This window comes from Cucurbita pepo, chromosome 13 (assembly GCF_057944985.1).
Source record: "Cucurbita pepo subsp. pepo isolate OVF chromosome 13, ASM5794498v1, whole genome shotgun sequence".
Classification (NCBI taxonomy): Eukaryota; Viridiplantae; Streptophyta; class Magnoliopsida; order Cucurbitales; family Cucurbitaceae; genus Cucurbita; species Cucurbita pepo.
In genome coordinates this window covers 12890103-12915076 of record NC_141810.1, presented here as the reverse complement: position 1 = coordinate 12915076, position 24974 = coordinate 12890103, and the positions used below count along the sequence as shown (strand labels likewise).

General features: G+C 37.2%; 3 protein-coding genes and 1 pseudogene across 5 annotated transcripts; 2 read left to right on the top strand and 2 right to left on the bottom strand.

The window, feature by feature from the left end:
* Positions 1 to 766: 766 nt before the first annotated feature.
* Positions 767 to 2497, bottom strand: LOC111808610 (uncharacterized). Its single transcript, XM_023694701.2, has 2 exons — positions 1656 to 2497; positions 767 to 1575 (listed from the first exon to the last, which is right to left on the bottom strand). The coding sequence occupies exons 1-2, from the start codon at positions 2221 to 2223 to the stop codon at positions 947 to 949; spliced, it is 1197 nt and encodes a 398-aa protein (XP_023550469.2). The 5' UTR covers positions 2224 to 2497; the 3' UTR covers positions 767 to 946.
* A 1297-nt stretch (positions 2498 to 3794) lies between these two features.
* LOC111808609 (serine/threonine-protein kinase MPS1) lies at positions 3795 to 8600 on the top strand. 2 transcript variants are annotated; one of them, XM_023694700.2, is made up of 6 exons: positions 3795 to 4106; positions 4487 to 4867; positions 5005 to 5981; positions 6464 to 6664; positions 7340 to 7501; positions 7650 to 8600. In XM_023694700.2, the coding sequence occupies exons 1-6, from the start codon at positions 3953 to 3955 to the stop codon at positions 8166 to 8168; spliced, it is 2394 nt and encodes a 797-aa protein (XP_023550468.2). In that variant the 5' UTR covers positions 3795 to 3952; the 3' UTR covers positions 8169 to 8600. The 2 variants fall into 2 exon arrangements, with proteins under 2 accessions (XP_023550468.2, XP_023550467.2); XM_023694699.2 differs by having other exon boundaries at positions 4478 to 4867.
* Positions 8601 to 8920: 320 nt separating this feature from the next.
* SDG37 (SET domain group 37) lies at positions 8921 to 15664 on the bottom strand. Its single transcript, XM_023694046.2, has 16 exons — positions 15511 to 15664; positions 15176 to 15377; positions 14301 to 14446; positions 13780 to 13914; positions 13563 to 13617; positions 13347 to 13465; positions 12439 to 12527; positions 12239 to 12320; positions 11440 to 11541; positions 11225 to 11315; positions 11029 to 11148; positions 10777 to 10883; positions 10628 to 10697; positions 9747 to 9810; positions 9419 to 9605; positions 8921 to 9152 (listed from the first exon to the last, which is right to left on the bottom strand). Exons 2-15 carry the CDS (start codon positions 15273 to 15275, stop codon positions 9440 to 9442), a joined length of 1446 nt encoding a protein of 481 aa, XP_023549814.2. The 5' UTR covers positions 15276 to 15377; positions 15511 to 15664; the 3' UTR covers positions 8921 to 9152; positions 9419 to 9439.
* Positions 15665 to 15997: 333 nt separating this feature from the next.
* On the top strand, positions 15998 to 21336 carry LOC111808204 (biotin--protein ligase 1, chloroplastic-like; annotated as a pseudogene). Its single transcript, XR_015411446.1, has 10 exons — positions 15998 to 16288; positions 16490 to 16775; positions 16854 to 16915; positions 17014 to 17162; positions 18018 to 18138; positions 18456 to 18611; positions 19504 to 19549; positions 19772 to 19838; positions 20272 to 20348; positions 20899 to 21336. The product of XR_015411446.1 is annotated as a biotin--protein ligase 1, chloroplastic-like (transcript).
* Positions 21337 to 24974: the final 3638 nt, after the last annotated feature.

Sequence of the window (24974 nt, the reverse complement as noted above, 5' to 3'; positions counted from 1 at the left end):
GCTAGGCCATGTCTCCGGCACAACTGTTAGTGGCAGATTCTTGTCTGAAAAGAAAGCATTCCATTCCTATGTTATGTTGCTTTCCTGTTGCAATCATATATCCCACTACTTAGCTTACTCGCCAGTCACTTGTCCATTTTATACTCTGCTTCAGCTCCACCTTTTTCAGGCCCGGCGTGAACGGGGAGGTACTGCTGCCCTTTAATTTTTTTTAATTAAAGGTTGTTGGATGGGAGTTCCAGTTGATTGATTAAGAAGATTATCATTGATTTATAAGTAAAAAATACATCTCAATTGGTATGAGGCATTTTGGAGAAACTAAAAGTAAATCTATGAGAGTTTTTGTTCAAAATTCAAAGTAGACAATATCATACTATTGTAGAGTTTTGTGGTTTCTAACATGATATCTGAGTCATGTTCTTAACTTAGTCATGTAAATAGAATCCTCAAATGTGAACAAAGAAGTTGTGAGCCTTGAAGGTGTAGTAAAAAAGTGACTCAAAGTGTCAAACAAAGGGTGTACATTGTTCAAGGACTCTAGAGAAAGGAGTCGATGCTCAATTATAAGGGGAAGTTGTTCGAGGGCTCTATAGACTTCAAGAGAGGCTCTATGGTGTACTTTGTTCAAGGGAAGAATTGAAAATTGTTGAGAGGGAGTTCTACATTGACTACTTGAGAGGATGATCATGGATAAAAGTAATGAATACAACTCCATAGGTATGAGGTCTTTTGGAGAAAATAAAAGCAAAGCTTGTTGAGGTTCGTGTTTCTAACGATTAATGCCTCCATTCGATTGCCTGGATGATATCTCCATCTCCAAGACACCACCGGTACCCACCCAATGCCAATTTACAAGAAACACAATAGAATACCATTAAATTCATATCCTTCCAGAGGCAATCAAACAACTCTTGCCCAACAAAAACCCGTTAATGGCAGCTAAAAGTTAAAACCCACCATAAATGACAACAAAACAAGGCAATATTGCCTTGGGACTGAACACATATAACTCATCCAGATTGGAATACAAGCCAGCTTCTCCGGCCAATGAGTCATAATCCTCCACGCTGCTTTCTGAACTCTTCTTAACCCTGCCAGCAATTACCCGACAAACCAGCATTGCTCGTTTGTCTTTGCCGTCCAATGACATTCCAGCACTGTCATGAGCCTTTCCACTTGTAGCAGTTGTTAGAATACCCTTCCCTGCGTCCCCTCCAGTGGCCTCTGCAGCCACCTTGAACCCATGCTTGATTATACTACAAACATTGCATTGTGAGATTGAACTACAGAGGTTAGAAGAGCCATTTAGGCCCAATGAGCAAGCCAACGTCGTGCAATGGAACCTCAGGAGTTCGTTACCATCTGCTATGCAACGTGGGTGCTTCTTTGAAAGCTTGACGGCTTTGCCTTTAATGGAGTCCCTGTATTCCTCGAATCTCGAGATGGTTTTTGAAGTGTTGTGGATTTTCAAAATCCTTTCAATTTTGCAAATTGGGGTTTGTTTTTTCATCCAGCTTGATTGAAATATAATCTCCACTATGTTCTTGCTCGTGTCTTCAGGACCAAGTTCAGACACTAAACAATCATGCAATAAGAAAACAAGCTTAGAACTTATGAACTGATACAGAAAAAGAAGGGATCGAAAATTGAAGTACCTGCATGTCTAACACTCTTGTGAAGCTCCAAAGCTTCAGGTTTCATGAAAACCTCACCACATTCAGAACAGGGCCAAATGGTTGCTCTAAGAAAAGGGTCTCTAGCCATCCCATTAACAGGGTTAATCACCATTTTACATTCATAGCAGCCGTAGAACTTTCTGAATGGCATTCCCCTGAAAGAGGCTCCACTAGAGGAATTGGAAGAAGATGATGCAGATAATGATGAACAAGTGGCTGATGGAATACCATTTTGTTCGTTCAATGGAGGAGCTTTTGAGTATCTACTTGAACTTGAAGATAATGCCCTGTTCTTGTGAACTTCGTGCGTTACCTTGGTGTTGTTACAGAGTGAGCCGGAACACCTCATTTTCTTACAGTTCTTCCTACTCTCTTCTGTTGTTTGCTCCTGTTGTTGTCGTTTTTCTTGTGGCTGCTGAGGCTGCAGGTACTTGCAGCTGAATATGCCTCTAACAACCGCCCAAGACGGCGGCTTTGGTTTCTGGTTTTCATGGGTTTGTCGGGTGAGCTTTGTCTGGGTTTTGGGTTTGGCCATGGCAGATGCCATTTCTTTACTGAAAATGGGATTTTTTGGTTTGTTCTTGTTCTTTCAGGATCTGAACATGAAGATGAAGGTTGATAGGAGGAGCTCCTTGAGGTTAGGGGCTATGGATATGGGGACTCGTAAATTCATTGCCTTGAAATTGTAAGAACCTTTTTCAGTGTGTGGGCATTGATTTTAGAGGCGCAAGGTCCCCTAAGCTTAGTTTTTTTTAGTGTAAAATGCCTCTCTATTTTTTAACATCTACCACTTAAATTTCAAAAAAAAAAAAAAACACACACACACAAGGACGGGCTTTCTCTCAAGGCTTTAAAACTAACAGATTCACTGATCTCGAGAATGAGATGATATTGTCCACTTTGAGTATAACCTCTTGGCTTTACTTTGGACTTCTCCAGGCTCATGCCAATAGAGATAATATTCCGAGCCTATAGAGATAATATTCCTTGATTGATTATAAATTCATGATCATTACATAAATTAGCGGAGGTGGAACTTTCATCCCGCAATTATTAGAGAAAAAAAAAAAAAAAAAAAAAACTATCAGGTGAGAGTGTTTAAAAAAATGAAAATTGTGGTTTCCCATACCCAACAGCAAATTATGGAGAGGATAAGATTGGAATTATATAAAAAGTTAACTTTTCTTGGTATGATTAAGAGCATGAAATGGGTAGAAAATAATTTTTTAAAGAAATAAAATATAATGAGTTTGGATGATTTATTTATTATTATTATTATTATTTCTTTTTCTGGTTCGTTGTTAGGTTTATTACTATCATCTATATCAGTGATATATAAATTATTTTATTTCATTATTTACATGTTTATTTAATCTGTATGAAATTTATCAATGGAATTAAAAATGATATATAATGATATTTAAAACTATTTTTTTTTATTAGTAATTATTTGCATCCCATTCAGTACAAGGCTTATAATTCATAGTAATAGGTAAAATTATGATATTTAATTTACTAATTTGTTTTTGTATATCGATAAATACAAAAAATGTATAATAATAATAATTTTTTTTTTTGTCATTTATCAATTATTTGCATGTGCATTTACTATTATGTCTACAATAATTGTATTAATCGAATACAAAATATATACATGTATTATTTTATTTAGCTTTCGACCAATAATTATTTGTATGCTTATTTTTTATTAGGTATTTGTATGTCGTAGATTTATTTTAATGATAAGGTAATATTAAAATTATTATTAAAATTTAGTCTATCATTAAAAAAAATATAGAAAATTTATATTAGGATAGACATAAAACATATAGAAATGGGCGTTAATAATAAAAATTATCTATTATTTAAAATTATTTTTAAATAATAATAGACATAAAAATTGTCTATAAAAAATAAATTAGGTGAAAATATTTAAATATGCGCAAGAAAAGTTAAAAAAAAAAAAAAAGGCCCATTGGAGCTAAGAGAAGCCCAAGTACGGTCCAAGTCCTTGATGGGCTTTATCCAATAAGTCCAGAAGATAATGGGCTCAATAAAAAGCCCACTACAGTTCAAAACGCTCCGACAGGAGACTGGTCGAAACAAAGCGATCCTTTCAAAAGTCACTGTTTCCCTCTCTTTCCATCTCTTTCCCTCTCTGTAACTCGCACCAATCTCTGGATCGAGATGGTTCGGAGCTGAAGTATCTGTAAGTAGAACACTTCCCTCATTGTTCTTCTCTTTTCACCATCCAGAAATGCCGTTCGGAGCCGACCATGGACAGGGAGGCTAACCTTCCGGTCCCGCTCGCACTTGAGAAGAAAGTGAGCCGTCAGACGAACTCAGAAACTACGACCTCGTCTTCCTCCTCCTCATCGCCGGACTTCCTTCGGCATGTTCAAGCCGCCTTCAAGCGCCATCAACTACTTGGTGAGTATTTATGTGTTTAATAACAATTTAATGTGTTAGAATGTGTTATAATTGAGCTGGTGTTAATGTATGCACTCTTGATTTGGAGCTACTGTAGGAAGAATTTCTTCTTGTATTCTACAATCTATTCGCCAAATATTGTACGGAAGCTCGAAAAATTAGCTATTCTACTTTTCACTTTCGTGCTTGGTTGGGGGAATTAGGGGGAATTAGACAGGAACGCCTTGTTTCTTTAGAATCAAGAACATGCGTTAACTACTCAGGAAGAAATTTGATTCTGTGTAGCTTTGAGAAATATTATATAGGATCTCACGCCAATGATTTTAGGTTTATGGTTGTTCTTCGGTCCATTATGACAATCATATTATAAGGAATTTCAGGTGTGACGCAATCAAATAGTATAAGACCCAGGCGCTTGTTAGTTCCCCAAAGAGAGGTGTCAAGGAACCCACGTTCGGAGGCCAGGCTTGCAGAAAGTGTGAGTCGAGATCATGCAGTGAAGGATTTGATTGAACAGACAAAGAGTACAATGACTATTATTGGTGAAACCCAAGATGAATCAATAACGCGGCCTTCCATGTCAGGCCTGATGACCAAAAGCTTTGATGGAAGTTTCACATCTGATGCTCACAGAGATGAATTTGTACGTGGTGTTGGTTGTCAATCAAGGAGCACTTCATCCGCTTTAAATTCAGGATCCCAGCATGTTGATGGTCAGAAAATGGTTCGGTTTTCTGTTAAAACCAACAAGATATATCAGGGTAAATACTGGTGTCCTATATTTTCTTGTTAATATATCCTACCTTCACTTCAATGGTATTCCACAAGCACTTGTGAAATTTGACGGCCAGTGTATTGGAAAACTTATCATCTCATATGCGTTCACTTGCTTTGACAGAGATGGATTGGATGGCCGGCCGCCAAGGAGAAGCTTATAGTGTCATCAATCATGGTGAATCTAAGCACCGAAGTTTCCCAAATGCAGAGACTGATATGAACGTGAAGAACAATGGTGGGGTTTCAATGTTGGCACAAAAAACTCCAGCTGTGGAAGAAAAACTCAAGCGATTTGAAGACTTTTTGACTCAACCGGTTAGTCAACCTTCATTTGATCCACCTTGTGCAACCACCACGTCTGTTCACTCAAATTCAGTGCTTATGCTTAATTCAACGACCTATAGCTCTCATTTGCATCAAGAAAGTGGTGGTAGTATTGCTACCGAACCTTTGAGTGACTTTAATGCAAATATTCAACATGAAGCTAAAAGAAGTGTGTTGCCAACATCAGGGTCTTCTCTAAAGGACATTACGGACGAGGTCAAGAATGGGAAAGGCAATGATGCCCTACATGCTCAGGGTCTTACTGCTAATACAGAAAATGTTAGAAGCAACTATGACATCTCTAAGGATCAGAGGGAAAAGTTAGCTAGAGATAGTGATATTTCGAAACATTCTTTGCAACACAATGATAAATCATATGAAGGCAAATGTTTCATAGGGGACGCCACTGATACAAAGTCCAAGGCCCAAGTACCCAGAAAGGCAGTTTCGGATGTGAATTTGAACCCCTCTGATTCAGAAAAACAAGAAAAAGTGACAAGTGGGAAGAACACATCAACAACTCGTAAAAGGAATTATGATCCAGACATGTTTTTTAAGGTTAATGGAAAGCTTTATCAAAGACTTGGCAAGATAGGCAGTGGAGGAAGCAGTGAGGTTCACAAAGTTATCTCATCAGATTGCACAATATATGCACTTAAGAAAATTAAACTAAAAGGTCGTGATTATACCACTGCTTATGGGTTCTGTCAGGAGATTGTGTATTTAAATAAGTTGAAAGGAAAGAATAACATTATACAACTTGTAGATTATGAGGTATGTATCTTCATCTTGTTTATGTCTTTTGCATTCATATTTACATCTCTCATTTTCAATGTTCGAATGTTGATCATCTTACTATCTCAGCCCATGCTTTAGGCGTTTGAGCCATAAGTAAAACTGTAGAAGGCACTTGACATTTTTTCCTCGTAGCTTCTAATAGTCAAAATACTTTGGCCCCATTTCATACATTTTCACATTTAGTTTATATTTTAAAAAACTAGACGTATTTGCTTAAAAAATTTATTGTTTAGTTTTCCTCTTTCAGAAACATGACTACGCATTTAAAAACATTTTTGGTACACTAAATTGGAAAGAAAGAAATCATTAGTAACACTTTATTCATAAAAACTAGAAACTAAAACCAAAATGATATCAAATGGAATCGGTGTTTGATCATTTTGTGTCTTAACTGTGAAATATTTATCGGTCATTCATGTACATTTATGTCAGGATTATCTAAGAACCTCTCTTTTTAGGTAACAGATAGGACTTTACTTCAGGAAGTGTTGAATGGCTCCGCGAATCATAAAGATGCTAGGGTTAAGGATGATGGATATATATACATGGTGCTAGAGTATGGCGAAATTGATTTGGCTCACATGCTCTCACAGAAATGGAAGGAAATTGATGGCTCCGATCAGATAAAAGATGAAAATTGGCTTCGGTTCTATTGGCAGGTGATCCCTTCTTCCCATTTAGAATCTAGCTAAGCAATAACTGCACGTTTATTAATGTTCACAATTATTTTTCGTTCTCCTCGGCATTTATGAACAATTTTTGTTCCTAGCTAATGGTTTCTATTTGGCAGTAAAAGTTCATCTTCTTCCTGATATATAATATATCACATCCATTGAGTCATATCAATACTCTGTGTTCAGACACTATAGTTTTACTTGTAATCAGAATTGGAGTAACATTCTTTTTCCTTTGGAGAAAAACAAAATCTTCTTCCTGATATATAATATATCACATCCATTGAGTCATATCAATACCCTGTGTTCAGACACTATTGTTTTACTTGTACTCAGAATGGGAATAACATTCTTTTTTCCTTTGGAGAAAAAACAAAATCTTGAAGCTTTCATATTTAAACAGAAAATTTGTTGGGAAAAAAGAAAAAAAAAAGATTACCATGTTTTGCTGTGATAGAAGTTGAATCATCCACGTGCTTTGTAATTTTAAATTTTGTTTATTATAAGATTTTATGCATGTGGATTGTTTTGATTGGTTTCGTGAACAAAGAATCCTCACTGTACCTGTACAATTTCTCATTTGTTTCCATCATTTGCAACATTTACGTGCTCTCTTTATAGATTTGATTATTTCATAGAAAATGTCTTTATACATGGCAGCAAATTCTTCAAGCTGTAAACACCATACACGAGGAACGCATTGTTCACTCTGATTTGAAGCCCGCAAATTTTCTTCTCGTCAAAGGCTCGTTAAAACTAATTGACTTTGGTATTGCAAAAGCCATAATGAGTGATACTACTCATATCCAAAGGGATTCACAGGTGAATATCATTTGATGCTCTCCCTTGCTTTTGTTTATACATGGCGGATGTACCTGGTACAGAATATTCCAATGTGCAATAATGCGCAGGTGTATCAATTTTTGTTCACATTCGTGATGTTTGGATATTGAATTTTTCCATATCACAGGTGGGTACACTGAGTTACATGTCACCCGAGGCATTTATGTGCAATGAGAAAGATGCAAATGGAAACACCATCAAGTGTGGTCGACCATCTGATATTTGGTCCCTTGGCTGCATTCTTTATCAAATGGTTTATGGAAGGACCCCCTTCTCCGAGTATAAGACATTCTGGTCGAAGTTTAAGGTCACTACAGATCCAAATCATAAGATTAAATATGAACCCGTTGGCAACCATTGGCTTCTTGATCTTATGAAGAAGTGCCTTGCATGGGACCGCCATGAGAGGTGGAGAATTCCTCAGTTACTTCAACATCCTTTCCTCGTACCCCTAGTCTCCCCACACCTATCGTTATCTCAAGACCAGAGTTCCAAACTTCTGCAACTTATTGCCGAATCTTGTGAAAGTGATCAGGAAGCTTCGTATCTGCGTTCTCAGCTTCAACTTCTCCTCAACTCTGTGCAGCCGATGACATCTCTGTTAATAACTTCTAAAGACAATCAAAGTGGCATAACAGAAGGATGAAAGGTGAAAGTCCTGCTTTTGTTTCTCGTTCAAGGAGTGGTTTCGAGTTCTCTTCAGCATGAAATGTGGGATTCGATCTTTGAGTAGCTGGTGATGGATAGAATATGAGGCTTCTCCTTGGTAGATGTTGCTTTTGTCTCTCCAGGTTCGGTGCACTAGAGCAACTAATTTTCTTACCGGATGCGGGATGATCAACTTAATGCCTGTAGCATTTGCCAATATTAGTGTACAATATAAATTGTTCGAGAGCTTTGACGATGTAAATATGCTTGTAGTTTTGTTCGAGAGATTGCCATTTATGTTCCCAGATTCAACATAGAAAGAAACCATGCATATAGCTGGCTATATGTATCCAAAGTTTCCCAACTGTTAGTGCAACGGAATTTAACATTATTTGTATAATAGGGATTGAGATCAAGATCTCTTGTTTAATCTTGTGAAGAATGCCTTTTATAATTCTCGGTGCTAAATTGACGCTTTCCAGGTTGATCCAAGAAGTAGCAAAGTCACTTTTCCGTGAAAGGTAGAGGTGTTTACGTAAGACTCATTTGTTAGGAACCAGGAACATCCACAATGATACAAATTGTCCACTTTGAGCATAAGATTTTATGGTTTGTTTTTTATTTCCTCGAAAAGTTTTGTTGAAAAAGCTTCATACCAATGAAGATGTATTTCTTTATTTATAAACCCATGATCAACCCTTTAATTAACCGATGTGAGACTCTTCTTCTAACAATCCTCAACATCATCTCTGTTCTAAAAGTGAGGACGGTTCCTTTCAACTTTGCATTGTAATAATCGATCATGATGAACTTACATTTGGCAAAACATGAAAATGAAATCTATTTATAAATAAAATAACAACAAAACAACGGTTTCTGTCTGTATAAAAAAAGTTAGTTCTGCCGAGTCAAAATCTTTCTCTGTAAATCTCAAATGCAAATCTCAAACCCGAAACCAGAAGGTATTTCGAGAAGTGTTCACCTGCAAGAAAACCAAAACAACCACATATTTTGTAGTTTATATGATACAATTCTCCTAAATATTTTGTAAAACATGTCTTAAATTATTTTGTTGTTGTGATCAAGTTATTAATTTCTACACAAGAAAGAAAGTAGTTTTTAGTGTTAAGAACAGGCCATTTCACCAACATGTCTTCACCATAGGCAGCCATTAACGATCAAGTTCATATTAAGCACAGAGAGATGCAGCCAAGAAGGGTTCTATATGAAGGATGGATATGAACTTACCCCTTAAAAGTAATGGCGGGTCTACTCGTCCTCCATAGACGAGTGTTTATAAGAAGCTTCAGCACGAGCTTCTTCCAACTTTAGCAGCAGGTCCTTCATGAAACTTGAATTAGTTCCATGAGTAATTCGCAGTATATCGAATGCCTTGGTATACGATTTTACAGCATCCTCTGTATACCCAAGTAGCCTGCAAATTGAATGGCATCACATATTTGATAAGTCAAATGTAACAATTTCCCAGTTCTTGAAAAGAAGCCAGCTCTTACAGCATTTTCCTTAAAAAAGGGAAGGAATAGAAGATGATACAGTATCTTGGTGCAATACTAACCATTCCAATTTCCCACAAGTATAGAACTGCAATCCAAGCAATGGATGGATCCCAGGGTATAGTTCTGCAATCAAAGAGATCTTTCTTAGAAGATACTTTATAAACTATTAAACTATGTGGATTCATTGCATAAGATCAAACATAGTCAATCAACCCCAAGTAAAACTACAAGTTTGTAACAATATACGAGGAGCACTCTCTCGGAAATAACATTGTAACAACCCAAGCCCACTGCTAGCAGATATTGTTATTTGTGGGTTTTTCCTTCTGGGCTTCCCCTCAAGGTTTTAAAACGTGTATGCTAGGGAGAGGTTTCCACACCCTTATAAGAAATGTTTTCATTCCCCTCTCCAACCGATGTGGGATCTCACACCCCCCATGGGGCCCAATGTCCTCAGTGGCACACTACTCGGTGTTTGGCTCTGATACCATTTGTAGCAACCCAAGCCCATCGTTAGCAGATATTGTCCTCAGCCAAAGCCCACCATTAGATCCCACATCGGTTGGAGATGGAAACAAAGCATTCCTTATAAGGGTGTGGAAACCTCTCCCTAGCAGATGTATTTTAAAACTTTGAAGGGAAGCCCGGAAGGGAAACCCCAAAGAAGACGATATCTGCTAACAGTGGGCTTGGGCTGTAAATGATAACCATTCCTTAAAATGCATTCTCACCTCCACGTTTACCCTTCATCCGACATAGGTGTTCAAGCCAGTTTACCTAGCTCATACTCATAAAAAGGTTTAGTGACCAAAGCCCACAAAGAGACATTAAACCTGGTCATCTCTCAAACTAAAATTTGCAGTTGTATCAAGCAGATGATCCACTTTTTATCCAAAAGCAATTAATTTACTAGAAGAATAGAAAAAAAAAACAGACATACTTTGATAAACTGAAATTGTCAGTTTACAGTATAGTAGAGCTTTTGTCCAATTCTCTAGCTCCATCGAAATCTGCCAGAGACATCAGAGGTATGATACACAAATAATTACAAACATAGGTAATGAATTATAATAAGCATTCTTAACCTACCTTGAGAAGCTTTTCTCGAGTTTGCATCAAACTAATGGAACAAGGATGGCATAATATTTTTTGGAGTTCCTCAAGTTTTTCATACATAAATAAAGCTTCTCCACAATCTGAGTTTGGTTAAAGATGAAACCGAATGCAATAAAGACCAGACCGAGCTTATTCAGATCAAAGAACACCTATGTTCCAAGATATTTTATCGGTGACAAAAACCCGACGACCATTAATGATTTATAGTCAAACATAAAAGGATACTTTGGTGAAACATAGAAGTAGAAGCTTCATCTGATATTGATTTTATTTGACTAGCAATATTTTTTATCTCTTCCTTATTTCGAACAAGCCCACATTGTTGGCATGTGAATCCAGTGTCATCTGCAGAAAAAAAAAAACAAAGTTTGAAATAATAGCACGTTCTCGGTTACTGGCCGAACAGTGAAATATCACGTACCAGAATTACGAAGCAGGAAACCATCACATTGGTCATTTTTGCACCTGTATCCTTCCAAAATTGCACTTTCTTTGATTTCATCTTCTTGATCCTTTAATTTTTTGAAGGGAGGAAAATGATCAAACAAATAGAAATTCTTAATCATTTAGATCAAACATAATGCGGTTCAAATCAAGGATGAAATACATCTGAGAGATGCAATTATTGGTTACAACTTTAACGCATCGAGAGCATGTGCAAGTGAATAAGTAGTTTTCTTTAAGAGCTTTCTGCCGAGTCATAGTGCTTCCAGCAGTTTCGATGTAACTGATCGACACCTAATGAAATATCACCGGATAGATATGATTAGACCGGGAACTAGGGAATATAAATCATTAAACAACACTGATACGAAATAAATAAGGTGTCTTAATCATTCAATGGACGACAAGATACATATATGTTATTTAGATTTAAGGAGGTTCTATAATATTTTTTAAGTTCTAGAGAATTGTCTTTAAGATTATAAGTTACAATTAGCTAGTGGTCATTATGATATTGGGCCATGAAAGTTACAACCTTTCAATTAATCATACGTTACTAGAAGGTTTATTTTCAAGGCTATAAATAGTCACTCACGTTATTCCTTTAGTATGAAGATTTTGGATATTATAATGAAAGTTGCATATTATGCTTCTTCAGCCTTTGCATTTCTTGTGTTTAGATTTGCATGTTAGAGTTATTCAAGTAGTCTTGATCAAACTATCTTGTGGAGTGATTTGAATCACGAGTTTAGAAACGAGTTTTCTTTACTCTTGATCTTGATCATCAAGGTAATCTGTTTCCTATACTTTCCCTTGGGTTGATTTCTTATCGCCTTTGGGGTTCTTGGATAATTTTAATCTAGAGATCTCGTTCTTTAACAAGGTTTTTTAGATCAAATCCCAAGAGTTTCATATCAGCTATGATACAAATGATCCACATCACTAGACCTAGAGAACTAGGGGGAAAAATGAATATAGACAGAAGGGATACCTCAGCACCTGCGGGTATATGTTGCACTGCACGGACCACAGCAGATCTTCCCTCGAATACCAAAACAGCATTGGGCAAGCAGCTATAGTACCAAAACCACTTAGTGACTTAGTTGATTATTATGATGAAGTTTCTTATGAAAAGAATTATTATGACGAAGTAATGGGTGTAAATACAGAACATGTCTTGTGAGGAGTTACCTATGGTTTATAATGGAGATTACAGGATATAGTCCAGTACCCAAGGGTCTAAGTTCACTGTCACATATGGTATGTGCATTACATGCAAGCTGCATTCAAATGCAGGGGGTTAGACTTCAGAACCGACGCAAAACTGATCTTGCCGAAGCTTGTGGTTATGGAAAATAAGGTTTAGCATCATAACTTATTTTAGGCAAATATATCAAATAGCAGCAGTGGAAGTACACAATCCTGAAAAACCAATGTTTGTAAGATGACCTCAATAAATTTACGCGAAAAGTTGTTAAGATACTAACAGTGAATTTCCCATCTTAAAGTGTCTGCTAGGGAGAGGTTTCCACACCCTTTAAAAGAATGTTTCGTTCTCCTCCCCAACCGATGTGGGATCTCACAATTCACCCCCTTCGGGATCCAGCATCCTCGCTAGCACTCATTCTCTTCTCCAATCGAGGTAAGATCCCCCCCCCCCAATCCACCCCTTTGGGGCATAGCGTCCTTACTGGCACACTGCCTCATGTCCACCCCCTTTGGGGCTCAGCCTCCTCGCTGACACATCGCTCGATGTCTGGCTCTAATACCATTTGTAACGGCCCAAGCCCCCCGCTAGCAGATATTATCCTCTTTGGGCTTTCCCTTTTGGGCTTCCCCTAAAGATTTTTAAAAACGCATCTGCTAGGGAGAAATTCCCACACTCTTATAAAGAATGTTTCGTTCTCCTCTCCAACCGATGTTGGATCTCACCGGGTCTGTATTAATAAATGAAACTATTGTTGGACAGTCCAATTTATGAATAAGAATGCTAAGAACACACGGCTGTTTAAATTTAAAATTTTAGGGTACTAGTGAGCAAAAGTCAAGCTCAGTAAAATATATAAATTATGTAGAAATATAAATGTTAAATGTAGAACCTTGGAGAAGTGTCGTGCTATTTCTTTTACGTTCATTTCTGGCCACTGCAGGATCAAATTCACAAGAGTTCCCATCTGAGCATACAACACCAATTGTTTTTCATCTATGCCAGACATGTCTGATTGGAAAAATGGTTAAACAAAACAAAATTACCAAGTTGAATATCATCGTTAATATGGCAACGCATTATCGAGAAGTTCATAAAATGAGGATACGATCTATTAGTGCCTCCACCAATTTATAATTGTCTGTTGCGGTCGTAGGTATGACCTGTCGATAAAATCACGATATGTTCATATAGCAAATCATTAAGAACAATATAAACATCTAGAAGCATTAGAGTAATCATTCCCAACAGTAATTTTCACGTGATAAACATGGAAAATGCCATACAGAAAAGAGTTCTTGATTAAAAGTGGAGGTAAAGCTTACCTTTTCACTTTGCAGTTTTCTTCGAATGAAGAGTTTGATAATCAACCTTATAGATGGAGTAACAGATTTATGCCTATCCTTGTCGAGCCTTGCAAGAGCATCACATTCAAGACGATGCAACTTCCACTCCGACTTCTGAAAGTCATTGAAGGAAAAACTAGTCAAACCCGATTGCTTAATCATGCTAAGGTGTTCTTGGATGCCAAGCCACTAATACAACCCATCTTCCAGTCACAATATAAAAATGGCATAGGAAGAATAGCGAAGTTGTCGAATATAAATGGCATTCGGTCACACCCGTATCGACAGAACAAAATTTTCTTCGAGGGTTTGATCAAAATGAATATGAAAACATACTTTCAAACAAGAGTTACATGTCTTAACATTGCTCAGAAGTTCTCAAATTGTTTGGTTGCACAATCCTAACATATAAACAAGTTACAAGCAATGGTTGATCTTTAGGTCAGTGGTGCATATAACAGTGGAAAAGGAATAAGAAATACTTCATCTGTCTCACATACCTGGCACATACTACTGCAATACCATGCAACTTTGCAAGCTGAGCATTTCTTAAGGTTTATTGATGCGAAACATCGGTCACATCTGGACTCAACTGTCGAGTTGTTGGGGACGCAAACATAAGGTTCTTGGCTAATTATTTCTTCTCCTGCAACACCAAACACGATACTATAAACTTTTGTTTACGTTGAAAGTTCCATCGGTAGATACTAACAACACCTAGCATACATTGAACTGCATTTGTAGAATGAGGGTATAGCATAATTTTAATAGAGTTTCAACGTTGATCTCTCTCTAGTTTGGTTATTGATTATTTCTTCAAGGATATTTGTATAAATTGGGATAGAGAGGAACGAAACATTTCTTATAAGGGTGTGGAAACCTCTCCCTAGTAGACACATTTTAAAACCATGAGGCTAACAGCGATATGTAACGAGCCAAGGCGGACAATATTCGCTAGCAGTGGACTTAGTTTATTACATGTACACATGTCTGGCCTTGTTCCTTTCTGTTTTATAATTTTCTTTTCACTCTTTTTTTGGATTTTGCATCTTTTGAACATTTTAGTTCAAATGGATCAAAAACTATAACAATCAAGCTATGGCATATAACCACCTCCCAATCGACTTTTCATAGACCCAGGTTCTTAAATAGGAAGTAGAAGCCTGTGATTGGCTTCATTTTTCAATTTTCCAGCCCAGTATTGGCCATTCGTGTCAACACCAGCAGCGAAGAGTTCAAATTTATCTAAGCAAGTAGAAAACAAGTTGAGCCCCAGCATGAACTCAATAGCTTGAGCAGCTTTAAAAATCGCTGGATTTCAATAAACAGAGAATATAATCAACACAAACGACGAAGAAAGAAGAAAGAGAATGACCCGGATGAAAATTCCTGGTGGTGAAGAGGCTCCGGCCCTTCTCCGGCAGAATAGTAACCGTTAACCCACGGTCGTTTAGAGCATTCTGCAAGCCCTCCATGAATGCCGGAAGCACAGAGCGCCAAGCACCAACAATGACGAGGAGGTCTGAATTAGAGGTAGCTTCTTTTTCCCACTAGCGACAGAGTGGAATGACCCCCACCTGAAAACCAAGCAGTTATATGTAAATTGACCATCAAGTTAAAGCAAAGAGACTAACCCTAAGAAGGTCGAAGCCGAAACCCGAAAGTTGAGTAAAAAGGTTAATGCTTTGATGTGGGCGTGAAGAATAATACCAAATGATGATTACAGAGCGTTGCCGCAAGTCACTTCCCGAGTTTTAGCGAAGTTTCAACCTCCATGAATACCGAAAGCGGCATGCTCAACTTTCCCGGTTAATATTGAATTCTTTCCACCCTCTGTTCTAAAGTTCTCGCGCCCCGCTCGTAGCCACAACTTCGATACTAAAAAATGTTTAAAACGGAAGGTAAACCAACTAAATTTTGATTTTTTTTGTTGACCCATTTCACAAATCAAAGAATTTAGCCTCATCTCCAGTTTCAATTAAAATTGGATCAAGCTAGGCTAGGCATCTAGCCATTCTTTGAAATGAATTTTTAGTATGGAATGACATAGGTGTGCTGATATTGCACCCTAACCCATGTGTCATAAGTTAGATTATGCACCCTCTATAACATAGCATGTGCACTAGAGGACCAATACCTCAATAAAAATGTGGAAGGATGAATGTTTTAGAGAAAATTTTGAACTAGATCAATAATATTATGGAATATGAAACACGACTCAAAACGTGATGCTAATCATGATTAGTTAATTTGACGGGGGGTGGCGAATGTCAGCCTAATCCATTTGTTATGCGATGAACGAGGTATCAATATTAAGAGGTCCTATATATTGATTTCTCCGCACCAGCTTACTAAATCTTGCAATGGAGGCTCTTCGAAAGAGATACAAGATGCCCATGACATGTTAACCATCGCTACGTTTTCTCCAGCCTAAATTCTCCGTCGTGTCGGTCTCCGAGTGGAATTGTTGCTTTCGTGCCCATCCCAGGTTCGTTTCAATACATGTAGGGGTAGTATTTTCCTGAAAATTTGTGTTCATTGTGTTGATTTGAGACGAATTTTACTTTAATGAAGTTGGGTCGAACTGTTCTTAAAGATTTATGTTCTTTTTTTCCCTAAAAAGAAGTTGGATAACTATATGGGGTGAGAGTTTAGAAGATTGATATTGATCTTCTTCTGGAAAACACAGAGGGAAAGAAGGAGATTGTTATTTCTATCATCTGCTTCAGCAATGGACATCAGTCCAACCTGTGCGTTGATCTTGAGTGGAAAAACGGCGGCTGACAATGAAACTGCCAAATTACTCAAGAGGAATGACACTTCGAAACTCCCTGACGATACTGAAATTTCGGTTTTCTTGCATTCAGAAAGGGATGAATTCCTGGAGGAAAATGGGTTTCGAATTGATTCGTATTTGAATGCTCTTTCTACCAATACTTTTGGTAGATTCCTTCTACTCAGGATATCATTTCTCAGTGAGTGTAACGATGCATTTCTTCTTCCTCCACGCCACTTTTTCATTCTTTGACGATCCCAGCTATCTCTTGTAACAGCAACTTCAGCGACGTTCCCCTGGGTACGGTCTGTGTGGCTGATGTTCAGTTCAAGGGAAGAGGTGCATAGTGCTCATAATCAACCACAAACTGGTAGCCTTGTGTGTTTGTCCTTGAATTCCTCTTTGTATTGAAAGTCATTATGTGGATTTAAGTGAAGGTCGATCGAAGAATTTGTGGGAATCTCCCCCTGGTTGCCTTATGTTTTCCTTTACTATTCAAATGGAAGATGGGCGTATTATTCCTCTATTACAATATGTAATATCTCTTGCTATTACTGAGGCCATTAAAGATCTTTGCGACAAAGAGGTAACTTCTGTCCTTTTTTGGCCCATGTTAGCAGCTCTTACTTTAAATCTTTGTTAAAAAATGGGAACTCAGTCTCCTAGCTGAAAATTTTGATAAACTGGTGGTGCTAAATTATCAATGAATAGTTCATGTTTTGTTTTTCTAATCAAAGCAAGGAAAACGAGTGGTGTTAGTTTAATAGCGCACAGATGTCTCAATGGCTAAATAACCAAACCTTAGGAGGGGGGAATGAACTTGCACAGCCCAAGCCCACCGCTAGCAGATATTGTCCTCTTTGGGCTTTCCCTTTCGAGTTTCTAAAATGCGTCTGTTAGAGAGATGTTTCCACACCCTTATAAAGAATACTTTGTTCTCCTCTCTAACCGATGTGGGAGCGGTGTGCCAGCGAGGACGTTGGAACCCCAAGGGGGTGGATTATGAGATCTCATCTCGGTGAGGGAGGAGAACGAAGAGAACGAAACATTCTCTATAAGGGCGAGGAAACCTCTCCCTAACAAACGCGTTTTAAAAACCTTGAGAGGAAGCCCGAAAAGGAAAGCCCAAAGAGGACAATATCTGCTAGCAGTGGGCTTGGACTGTTATAAAAACATATGGTAATGGTCGGAGGAATCAGTTTGTTTGAAAGAAACTAGAGGGACTTGAGGAATAGATGGGGATTCAAGTCATGGTAGACTAGCTTCCAACATTCAGAACTGGTCTAGTACACTATCGAGATGATTCAACACCCTTATATGTTTCACTATTTCCACTGTGCCAACGACACTATCCATTCCGTTGATGTTATGATCATTATTTGTAAATGGTGCTGCACTTGAGTTGAGGTTAATACTGCTCATTCTCTGTGGGTTCGTACAGGGTTTACCCTCTATTGATTTGAAAATAAAGTGGCCAAATGATCTTTACGTGAATGGCCTTAAAGTTGGAGGCATTTTGTGCACTTCAACATATAGATCGAAGAAGTTTAATGTTACTGCTGGTGTGTTGGTTTCTTTCTGTCTAATCTTCTTTTACATTCTGTTTTTGTAACAGCCCAAGCCCACTGCATACAAATGTTGTCCTTTTTGAGCTTTCCCTCAAGGTTTTTAAAACGCGTCTGCTAGGGAGAGTTTTCCACACCCTTATAAAAAATGTTTCATTCTCCTCCCCAACCGATGTGGGATCTCACTGAGGGGAAGCCCGAAAGAGAAACCCCAAAGAGGACAATATCGGCTAGTGGTGGGCTTGGGCTGTTACAGTTTTCTCCTTCCAAATTGAAACTTTTAGTCTACCTTTAACTGCTTCATGTTCTTCCAGGTATAGGTTTGAATGTAGACAATAACAAACCATCAACGTGCTTGAATGAAGCTCTTACAAATTTATCCAGTACACCTTACAGGTTCAGAAAAGAGGATATCTTAGCATTCTTCTTTAACAAGTTTGAAAGATTGTACGATATTTTCATAAATCAAGGTATTTATATGTCAGTCTAAAGTCTTCGTCATGACAAGGCATTGTCACGTACATGTACGGATTTAGAGCTTCTCCTTCTATCCAACAATTCTCTGGAGATGGTTGTGAGTTATGTAAATTTTAAGCAGCTAACACTATTTTCCAAAAGAATTTGAAATCATCCATCTCTCTTCATTTTCCCTCGTTTCTGAATGTGTTAGTGTGAACATCATTCTATTACTTCCTGCTGTTCATTGCCTTAAGGTTTTGTGCATGATAAGCATTTGGCTTCTACTTATGGCATAAAGAATTGGAGGATTTTGGATGAATAATTATACATAAAGGAAATCTTCCAAAGTTTTCTAGCTACATATCCATCAAGTTTGTGAAGATGATAGCTATACCATATATGCAATGTGGGGGTGTGAGAGAGTGCTCTAAGATATTGTTCATATAAGATGTGGACATATATTAATTTGGTGTAATCATTCTTTCCTTTTATGTATTAAGTCATTCTCCTACATAAGAAGGCTATATATCTTACTATCTATATCATTCCATTTAAATTTAGATGATACCCGAGCAAGAGATTTTGTGTTCAAACGCCTTTGATGTCATGTCCTCCCCCATTAACATTGGTTTCTACTTGTTGGGTCATTTACAAATTTTCAAGCTCACAAGTGAGTGGAGTGTTAAAGTATATAATTGATTGGTGATTTAACAATCTTGTTCTCACTTGAAAAGGCTAGAACTTTTGTAGCACACGTATTTCGTTTATTGTTACCTTCCTAACATGCTTGTTCTGTTTATCTCATGTTTGCTCTGCTTCAGTTTCAAAATTTCCCTGGTGACCTCATTCTCACTAAATCCGTGAACAATGCCACTTTGTTATCATCATTTTTTTATTAATTAGGGTTTCGGGCTCTCGAGGAACTCTACTATCAGACATGGTTGCACAGGTAACTCAACACGTTCTGTTCCAGGATTCTCACGATTATGCTTTGTTGTTTACATTGTCTATACTTATGTTTCATGGAACGAAAAACGTCCTGGATATGGACTATGTTGTTCGATTTTTTAGTGCTTGATGTCTATGAGCTAGGACTATTGTGCAAGTTATGCCAAGTATGTTTTATAATTTTTTTCCTATAGATATGATTTTGTTACATCTGTCTATGTAGTGGGCAAAGAGTTATTGTACAGGAAAAGAAAGATGATCAAGAAGTGGAAAATGTTGTCACTATTCAGGTACGTGAGATCTGATTGATAGCTAATTCTGTGACAGCTCTAGGATTTACGCAAATGCTGCAGTCTTAATCCCACTACTTTTGTGAGATCCTACAGAAGCCTCTCCCTAGTAGACACCTATTAAAACTGTGAGGCTGATGGCGATACGTAATGGGCCAAAGCAGACAATATCTGCTAGCAGTGTGCTCCTTGAGCTGTTACAAATGGTATGAGAGCCAGGCTCTGGACGATATGCCAATGAGGACGCTGGGCCCCTAAGGGGGGGTGGATTGTGAGATCCCACATCGGTTGGAGAGGGGAACGAAGCATTGCTTATAAGGGTTCAACTTAGTAACGGAGAGTTCTTGGGTCACCATCTTCTATGATTTGCATGGCTTTGAAAACTGGAATTGATTGCTTATTGGTTCAGAAATTTGCTTGTTTCGTTATACAGGGGTTGACATCTTCAGGATATTTGCTAGCTATTGGAGATGACAGCCAAATGTGCGAGCTTCATCCAGATGGGAATAGGTAAGTACTTGAATTGATTCAAACTTGGACTTGTTTTTGAAAATATGGATATGAAGTTGATTACAAACGAACGAATTTATAGGTAGAAGTAGCGTCTATAAGCTTAATTTTCAAAGATCAAAAATAAAAAACTAAGACACCGTTCGATAACGATTTCGTTTACTGCAATAATGTTTATAAGCTTACTTTTCAAAAACAAAAAACAAAAATGGTTATTAAACGAGATCTAAATTCTTATCAAAAGAGGCTAAGGAAACAAGTACAACTTTTCTAAAACAGAAAATTAAACACAAAATCGTTAACAAACGGGCCTAAACTAAATCGTTATCATTTACAAAATCGACAATGGAGTTCATTCCAAATTCTTCCATGACTAAGAAACAGTGGTCAATAAAGCTTAACGTCTCAAAGTGCTTTAGAATCAATTATAATGATTGTAAGATGACTGCCCTGTTAGCCAATCAATCAATACCGTAGTTTCTGCTGTACTCATTTCGCTGAAACCTTTAATTCTGATATAGTTGTTGCTTGGATGTCCTTTTGAACTAAGCTGGCATGCATCACTCACAACCCCAAGCATGAATTCATCTCCAAATGCAATGACTGTAGAGATTTGATCTTAAATCTAATGATCATGTCATCTTCCTCTTGTTCTTCAGGAGGAAACTGGTGTGAGAATACTGCTTTTTTTTTTTTTTTTTTTTTTTTTTTTCACTTTGGACTATGAGCTGTATGGAATGGAATCATGTGCAATACAAAGGAGAAAGATTATCTTACTTTTTATGATTAAACAATGAGATTCTACTGAAGATGTAAATATTATTCATATTTAACCTTACTAAGGAGGGTCCATAGTCAAGAACATGCTGTATTTTTATATCATCCCAATGAACGTGAAGGAATTTCTAGTGGGACAATTGGTATAATCAATCAGTCAGTCAGCAGTTATTTTTTATTAGAAATTTAAAGAAATCCTTTGCCACTTTATTGCCAGCTGTTGAGCTTGAAATGAAACTCCGTTATGACCGAAGGTGTTGTGTTGTGATGGTGAAACGGATGCAGCTTATTTGAACTTTACAACTGTGAATTGAGTGAAAAAGAAACAGAAGGGCAAAAGATTCTTGTGGCGAGGCGCCATGTCAGACCCAGAAACTGGTATGTCTTCTTCTGTCTATTTCCTTATACGGCTATTGGAGCCTTTTTGTTTAGGGTTCACTATCAGAAGAGAGAAAAAAGGGGTTGGCTTGCCACATGCACAACAGTGGATGGATTGAATAAACAAAAGGGGTCCCATATTAGGATTCTGCCCAATAGTTTCATGTCTTAGCTTCATCCCGCATATACGATATGTAACAGCCTAAGCCCACCGCTAGCAAATATTGTCCTCTTTGAGCTGCTAGGAATAGGTTTCCACATCTTTATAAAGAATATTTCGTTCTTCTCCCCCAACCAATGTGGGATCTCACAATCCGCCCACCTTTGGGGTCCAGCATCCTTGCTGGCACACCGTCTCATGTCCATCCCCCTTAGATGCTCAGCCCAGTGTCTGGCTCTGATACCATTTGTAACGGTCTAAGCCCCCCACTAGTAGATATTGTCCTCTTTAAGCTTTTCCTTCTAGGCTTTCCCTCAAAGATTTTAAAACGCTAGGGAGAGAGGATCTCATACCATATGTTCGACTATATTATTATTAAAGCTACATGGTATGTTGATTCTGAACTGTGAGTTTACTGGGTATGTGATATATGCTTACCATATTATTATAGCTACATGGCAGGTCAATTTCGAGCTGGTTAGGGTGTTTGTTTGGTAGTGTAAGCATTAAAATAATGGCGTTAACAACACGAAATGATCAGATACTGACTCAGTAGAAACTTGACGAAACTTTGAGATGACCCATGTCTAAAAAAGGCAGGTTTGTAGAGTTTTGGGAGGCTGGGGGCCATGGAAGGACAGAGTTGGCGGTGGGGAGGTGTCCTGATGTGTGGAGTTGAGGTAAACAAAAGCTGCAAAAGGGGGAAGCCAGCAGCAACTGTGAAACTGGGCTTATGTTGAGTTTATGATGATGATGATGATGCAGTGGCAAGTAAAATTCCCTGTTCTGAGTTGCCGCTGTTTCAGCCTTTTGTCTCTCTCTTCGGCTCTGTCTTATAATATCATCAACTCACCCTCAATGATGCGGTAGGTGTCTGGTATCCTTATGATTTATGATGTCGCTTCCTTAACACAAAAATCCATTACTTCTCTGTCTTGTCGTTTTGGAGGTTTCTATTGGTATGCCGTTCATTGCAATGTTGTAGTCATGATCATAATAAGGTATTGTTGCAACGTATTGTCAATTTTTATTATGGCTTTCGACTCTATCCATGTCAGACATTACATTGGTTGGAGAGGATAACGAAATATTGCTTATAAGAGTGTGCAAACGTCAACCTAACTCAGAGTTAGCCTTTTAAAACCTTAAGGGGCTATTTTTCTCTCTCTTCCTTATCCTAATTTTTCTTATTTTCTTTAGCACATACGTATCAATAATTATTAAAGCGATTTTTCAATTTAAGGGTTTAATCCTAATTAATCATCCACTGAGGAAAAATGCAAAAAGGATAAGGTGAAAAAGTGGGGTAAATTTTTTTTGGATAAGTAATAATGGATGGTAAATATAATGATTTGATTTGAAATTATTTGGATTTTGTGAGAAAGGTTTTGAGGGTCAAAAAAAAAAAAAAAAATTGATGTTCCCTCTAATCATTAGGATTTCAATTCCGTAATGATTTCTCGTTGATAATATGAGACTTCTATAAGCTCTCGTAACAAAATATTGAAGGCAAAAGGAGTCGAAGTGAACCAAGGTGACTATAAGTCGAAGGTTGACCAGCGTACTCGGGCCCAATTGAACCCTAAAAGACTTATTTGACATGTCAAAAGTGTCACAATCGCACTTTTAATGGCAGCGGACTTGCGATTGTGCGACACTCACTTTCCAGCGACAAGTGAGCTAAGTCAATTCGTTCTTGCATCGCCTACGGCCAAGCGGCATATGCTCGAGCCTCTGGCCTCGGTTTTAAGAGAAGGTTTTAGAAAACGAGGGCAGAAAAAGATTTTCGAAAGAGAGATTTTTAAAAAAGACGTTATATAAGCAAGCAAGAGAGAAATAACAACGGCTCACAATATATAACCTTGGGTAAGGAGAAGTTGACAACTAGTCGTATCCCCTTATAGTACATTCTGAGGCATTTAATGTCTGACAAGCCTAGACATACTATTTCTAAAACATCATACTTCATAAAAATACAAAAGTAAAACAATAGAATATGAAAAGACATAAAGAGTTGGGCTTGTTATGAGCATGCAGCCATGGACAACACGCCTTGGACGAGCATGACCGTGACAAAAAGCTCGTTCAGCCACTTGATAAAGAATTCAACGCTTGTCTAAGCCAATATATTAATATATGCATTTAAAGCTAGACTAACTATTTATCGAGCAATTATGGATAAGAATATCAAAATGTAACTTATTTAGGTACCTTCAAAATTTAATGCTACAATATAAAATAAATATAAAGTAGTATACTATTTATTTATTTTAATTGAATGATTAAATTGTTTAAAATAAATAAATATAAAATGTGATAAATAAATAAAGGTTGCCACGTGGCATTAGGTGGGTTGACTGGTGGTCAAAGTAAAGAGGAGATGTCCGTGATCATCTGCGCAGAGGAATGCCCTATCATCTTCTTGTTTTTTCTACTTACGTGTCCACCGAAAGTGACGTCACCCACCCTTCCAATCACGTGCTCCCTATCTTGCCGCATGTGATCACTTTTTTTATGTTCCCGTCACCCTTTTTTTAAATAACATTTTCCCATCCAACTCATCAAGCCACGTGTATGTAGCGTATTGGCTGTACTTATTTTTTCAATTTTAATAAATTCATAAATAAAGAAAAAATTAATTAATTAAAAATTCCAAATTTGATTTTCTTTAATTGTGGCCTTCCATTATCATAGGCACCGATCTATGGTGAGTAGGTTTATATAGACTAAACATGATTAATATCTTTAATCCACTCTCGATCATGATCTTCAAAAGATTCTCACTTTGGAGCATGAGGATCAAATATTTCAACCATTTTTATTACCATTATTATTTTAATTAATTAATTTGTTTTATTTATACAATTTAATTTAAAATTAAGTGTTTATTATTATTAAATGATTCATAAAATAATTTAATATCAATTATTGAAAAAATTATTAGTATGAAAGTAAATGTTTTGATTGGAGGGTTGAGTTTTTTTTTTTTAATAAAAAATAAAACCATCGTTACCTCATTTAAATATTATTTTGTTTCAAATCATTAGAGAAATGACAAAATTATTATTATTATTATTATTGAACGGTTAAAATGTATTATATTGATTTTTGTTAATATAATTATTGTTTTTAGTTTAATAAATATTTTGATGTTTTATGTTAATTAAATTATATTTGGATGATATTCTAAAAATGGTTGACATTTTTGTCCGTGGTGTTGGGGTCGTGGGGCGTATTTGTGTGCAAGTACTTTTGGGCGGTGAAATGGTGAAGAGAATTATTTTATTTTAATTAAATTAAATTATTTTGTC